General features: G+C 44.2%; 1 protein-coding gene across 1 annotated transcript in view; it reads left to right on the top strand.

The window, feature by feature from the left end:
* LOC107298914 (breast carcinoma-amplified sequence 3-like) overlaps positions 1-2,363 on the top strand; it is a gene marked incomplete at both ends in the record, with an annotated part of 54,405 nt that extends 52,042 nt beyond the window's left edge. The window contains one exon of the mRNA XM_015828272.1: positions 2,280-2,363. Coding sequence (XP_015683758.1) covers positions 2,280-2,363 — 84 coding nt within the window. The remainder of the gene's footprint in view (positions 1-2,279) is intronic.
* Between the last annotated feature and the right edge of the window lie 3,367 nt (positions 2,364-5,730).

Genomic DNA, 5,730 nt, shown 5'->3' with positions numbered 1-5,730 from the left:
CTCTCTCTCTCTCTCTCTCTCTCTCTCCCTCTCTCTCTCTCTCTCTCCCTCTCCCTCTCTCTCCCCCCCCCTCTCTCTCTCACACACACACACACACTCACACACTCACAAACACACGGATGTGGCAGAAAAAGAACATGTGTAAGGATGGTTGACTTCCAAATAGTCTCCTTAATGTTTTTATTATGAGTACTGTAGTTTACGTTCATTGCAGTACATCAGGGCGGTGTAATCTGAAGTCCCGGTGCTTCAGGGGCCTCTGTAAACTTGGACGGAATCCCCCTAATGGGAAGGAAAGACTTCCCAGAAGTAGGTTTGAGAAATTCATGAATCACATCTCTTACAAAACTATTAATAGCTGCTTGGACTGATAAAAGAGAGAAAAAGAAATATTTGTTCCAGTTGCTTTCCTGCCTCTGTTTGCTTGTATGGACTCATTTGCTGGCACGGTCTCGCCTGCCTTGCCCAGGACAATCTGGCTGGAGGAGAGAATGCAGCAATAAACAGGACTTTCTTACACAAACTCACACACGCACACAGAGGGGGTGGTGGTGATGTAAAAATAAGTATTTTGTTAAGATGGTAATCGTAGAGGCCTGATTGAAGATGTCCTTGAGTATCTGCTCTTGCTATAATCTAACTCTTCGACTTACCATCTTGAATATATAACAGAAGCTTCCTTCTTTTTTTTATATATTCAAGATGGACAGTATATAATAATAATAATAATAATAATAATAATAATAATAATAATAATAATAATAATAATAATAATAATAATAATAATAAAGTTGGAAGGGACCTTGGAGGTCATCTAGTCCAACCCCCTGCTCACGCAGGAAACCCTACACCATTTTGGACAAATGGCTGTCCAGTCTCTTCTTAAAAACTTCCAGTGTTGGAGCATTCACCGCTTCTGGAGGCAGGTTGTTCCTCTGGTTAATTGTTCTCACTGTCAGGAAGTTTCTCCTTAGTTCTAGGTTGCTTCTCTCCTTGATTAGTTTCCACCCGTTGCTTCTTGTCCTGCCTTCAGGCACTTTGGAGAATAGCTTGACTCCCTCTTCTTTGACGGAGCCCCTGAGATATTGGAACACTGCTATCATGTCCCCCCTCGTCCTTCTCTTCATTAAACTAGACATACCCAATTCCAGCAACCATTCTTCATATGCTTTAGCCTCCAGTCCCCTAATTATCTTTGTTGCTCTTCTCTGTTATGTATATATAGGGGTGTGGGTCTATACATATGTTGTATATAGTATGTTTAGGTGTGTGTCGTGTATGTGTTTCATTTTGAGAGCGGGCAACTAAATTTCATTTTTGATGTGTGCCATTGGGCCCACAGTGAAAAAATGACAGCAAAGGTTATCTTGTCTTGTCTTGTCTTACTACCACAACCAAGCCCCAAATTTGCATTGCTAAGCGAGACAGTGGTTAAGTGAAGTTTTGCCCCATTTTACAACCGTTCTTACCACAGGCATGAAGTGAATCACTGCCGTTGTTCAGTTAGGAACATCCTTAAGTGAATCTGGCTTCCCCGTTGACTTTGCTCGTCAGGGGGTCACAAAATGTGATCACCTCACCTGTCATAAATACATGCCAGTTGCCGAACCTCTGACTTCTGACATGACCATGGGGATGCCGCAAAGGGCACAACTGTGAAAAACAGTCATAGGTCACTTTTTTCAGTCCTGTGGTTAGGATCACTAAATGAACCGTAGTCGAGCACTATGTCAACGCTGCTAACATCGGATGTTTTTGCATTGACATGTAGCCATCTTTTCCCTTTTGCTTTTAGATGATGCTGGGAGGGAAATGTAGCCATCTTTTCCCTTTTGCTTTTAGATGATGCTGGGAGGGGGGGTGTGAACGAGAGTCTAGCTAGACATAACAACACTAAACCTAGGGTGAGAATCAAGGTTATTGTAACCAGAGCTGATAAGGAATTGGCGGGCTGGAGAACTGGAGAGGAAGCCCGCAATTCAAGCTAATTGGGGAATGTGATTTATGACTGTTAATTGGAGGAGGGAATTGTGCTTTGATACTATGTGCTCAGGGGAGGGAAATTCAGTTTTTGGCTTCGATTATGCAGTGCCAATATTATGCTATTTGAATAAAAGATTCTTTAAGGTAAACAATGCCTCGAAGTTCTTTTGAAGAGTTTCATCTGTCGGAACCATGACACACTACTTGCAGTGGGGTGGAGGGGTGGATGGGAGGGTCTTCCCGAGGGGTCTGCTGTCTCGTTGGCTTGACCTAATGCCAATTCTTTCTTCTTGCAGCTGATTCGATGCCATCAGTCCCGGGGTGGAGCTTGCGGAGATAACATTCAGTCCTACACCGCTACAGTCATCAGCGCAGCCAAAGTGAGTGGATCGGGAGCCCTTTCAGTGGCTTGCACGGCAATGTACTTTTTATTTAAAAGTAGTTTTTATACTGACTTTCATTCTAGGGTTGCGTACACCCAAAAAACATTTATTGAAGTTGCATAACTCCCCTTTCCTCAAAAGAGATCTAGGCCAAAATAAGAAAACTGCAGGTTCTGTAACAATAAAATACAAAAAAAACCTCCTGTAACAATAAAATACAAAAAAAAAGTCAAACAAGTTAAGGCATTTTCACATAATGATGATGATGATGATGATGATGATAAAGTTGGAAGGGACCTTGGAGGTCATCTAGTCCTGCTCAGGCAGGAAACCCTACACCATTTTGGACAAATGGCTGTCCAGTCTCTTCTTAAAAACTTCTAGTGTTGGAGCATTCACCGCTTCTGGAGGCAGTCTTCTGCCTGTTTGTCCTACATAGTGGTTGCTGCAGTCCTTACGTTGTATGTTGTAGATGCTTTCTTTTTTTCTTCTTCTGTGGTTGCTGGGTCTTTTATAATAATGATAAAGTTGGAAGGGACCTTGGAGGTCATCTAGTCCAACCTCCTGCTCAGGCAGGAAACCCTATACCATTTCGGACAAATGGCTGTCCAATCTCTTCTTAAAAACTTCCAGTGTTGGCGTATTCACTGCTTCTGGAGGCAGGTTGTTCCACGGGTTAATTGTTCTAACTGACAGGAAATTTCTCCTTAGTTCTAGGTTGCTTCTCTCTTTGGTTAGTTTCTACCCGTTGCTTCTTGTCCTGCCTTCAGGCGCTTTGGAGAACAGCTTGACTCCTTCTTCTTTGAGGCAGCCCCTGAGACATTGGAAGGCTGCTATCCTGTCCCCCCTCGTCCTTCTCTTCATTAAACTAGACAGACCCAATTCCAGCAACCGTTCCTTATATGCTTTAGCCTCCAGTCCCCTAATCATCTTTGTTTCCATCCGTTGCTTCCTGTCCTGCCTTCAGCTGCTTTGGAGAACAGCTTGACTCCCTCTTCTTTGGGGCAGCCCCTGAGATACTGGAAGACTTCCATCATGTCACCCCTGGTCCTTCTCTTCGTTAAACTAGACATGGTTGGAACTTCAATGTAGCTGTGCTTTTTTATAAAATGGGGATTTTCGACTTAAATCCAATGTTCACTCCCAAAATGGTTATCCAGAAACCCACAGGCACGGCAGGAGCCCAGCCCCGGCAGAGCCGGTGGTCAGGCACGATCAAGGCTGAAACAACATCTGGAGGGCCACCATTTTGACATAAATATAAATGTGAATGAAGAAATATATATTTTCACAGCATGATGATATATGCCTGTAAAAAAAAAAAATTCACGTCTCTGAATATGGAAATCCTACGGAAAACATCTGGGTAAGATTAAAGAGTAAAAAGTGGTACCTCTGCGGGCATCAGCTGCAGGCCACCTACCCAGAGAGAAGACGTGGAGGGTGGCTTTTGAAATCCTAGCCCAAATACAGGTAGTCCTCGACTTAACGACCACAATTGACCCCAAAACCTATGTTGCTATACCAGACAGTTGTTAAGCGAGCTTTGTTCCATTTTACGACCTTTCTTGTCACAGTTAGTAAGTGAATCACTGCAGTTGTTAAGTTAGGAACACGGTTGTTAAGTGAATCTGGCTTCCCCATTGACTTTGCCTGACAGAAGGTCGCAAAAGGGAATCGTATGGCCCTGGGACTCTGCAACGGTCATAAACATGAGTCAGCTGCCAAGCTTCCGAATTTTGATCGCGTGACCACGGGGGATGCTGTGATGGTCATAAGTGTGAAAACGGTCGTCAGTCACTTTTTCAGTGCTGCTGTAACTTCGAATGGTCACTAACTGAGGACTACCTGTATTCAGAAACGACTAGAAATAGCGAGGATTGGGAAACCAGATAGAACTAGAAGGAGAGAAGCAACCTAGAACGAAGGAGAAATTTCCTAACGGTGAGAGCAATTATCCAGTGGAACTACTTGCCTCTAGAACAGTGTTGTGGGTGTTCCATCAATGGAGGCTTTCAAAAAAAGGCTGGACAACCATTTGCCTGAAATGGTATAAGGTAGTGGTTCTCAACCTTTTTAATGCCGCGACCCCCAACCGGTCGTAAGTCGAGGACTAAACCGGTCATAAGCCGAGGACTAAACCGGTCGTAAGTCGAGGACTACGCAACCGGTCGTAAGTCGAGGACTTTCCCTGCCCGGGAGCGCCGCGCATGCGTGGTTCCGCCCCCTGCGCCGGCCGAGGCGTAGCTGGCAAGCGGCAGAGACGGAGCAGGCCAACCACCAGCTGGCCCAGCTCAAGGGAGGTAAGGCACCCACCGGAAAAGGGGGAAAAAAATGGCGGACAGCCTTGCTTGGTGACCCCCGTGAAATGGTCAATCGACCCCAAATGGGGTCCCGACCCATAGGTTGAGAACCACTGGTATAAGGTCTCCTGCCTGAGCAGGGGTTGGACTAGAACAGGGGTCTTCAAACTTGGCCCTTTTATGACTTGTGGACTTCAACTCCCAGAATTCCTCAGCCAGCGTGCCTGGCTGAGGAATTCTGGGAGTTGAAGTCCACGAGTCATAAAAGGGCCAAGTTTGAAGACCCTTGCTCTACAGTCTGGTAGGAAAGTGTGACACACAGATCCATCGTTCAGGAATTCTGTTCTGGTGGTGGCCTTCTGTCAGGCATCCTTCAGTGGATTTTTGGACGGAGTAAAGGGTTAGATTAGGTAACAGCCCCTTCCAGCTCATTCCTTCTAAATTTATATCTGTAACTTCAGTTAAACACAAAGAAACATTGTCATTTAACTGCAAAAACGCTTCCCTTTCTGGGCTCCCGAAGCCACGCTTATTATAACTCCATCATTTTCTCACTTTCTGGGAGATGTCATGGCGGTTTGCAAGAAAGGGATTGAAAATTTGAAGTTTTCAATTGGTGGGCTTGACCGGCTTCTTCAAAAACCACCCACAGCAAAAGGCAGGGAATGTGCGCATTTCCTTCGAATAAACAAGCAACATTTTGAAAAGAAAAAAAAATGTATATCCCATAATGATGACTATGGATGCCAAGCAATCTTCTTTTAAATGTGCGGAGAAAAAACCCCACAAGTTTTATATCAGTCAAAAGAAATATGAATCTCTGTGTGTGTATTTTGGGGAGGGGGGAGGAATATGGAATCGTGTTACACAATTTGTTTTGTCATCTTTAATACGTTTTCTTAATGTCATGAATTCCAGCCACATATTTCATGTTACATAGTACATATCATGTTCCTTTCTCTCTGACTCGTTTTTCTAGCCATTGATAAAAATTGTCCCATGTTCTAAAGTATACTGAATCTTCTTTCTCTTTTATCTTCAAGGGTCAGTCTGTCCATTTC

The sequence above is a fragment of the Protobothrops mucrosquamatus genome, unplaced genomic scaffold (genome assembly GCF_001527695.2).
Source record: "Protobothrops mucrosquamatus isolate PMUCROS unplaced genomic scaffold, P.Mucros_1.0 scaffold4363, whole genome shotgun sequence".
Lineage (NCBI taxonomy): Eukaryota > Metazoa > Chordata > Lepidosauria > Squamata > Viperidae > Protobothrops > Protobothrops mucrosquamatus.
The sequence above is the reverse complement of the archived record's forward strand: the minus strand, read 5'-3'. Positions and strand labels throughout refer to the sequence as shown.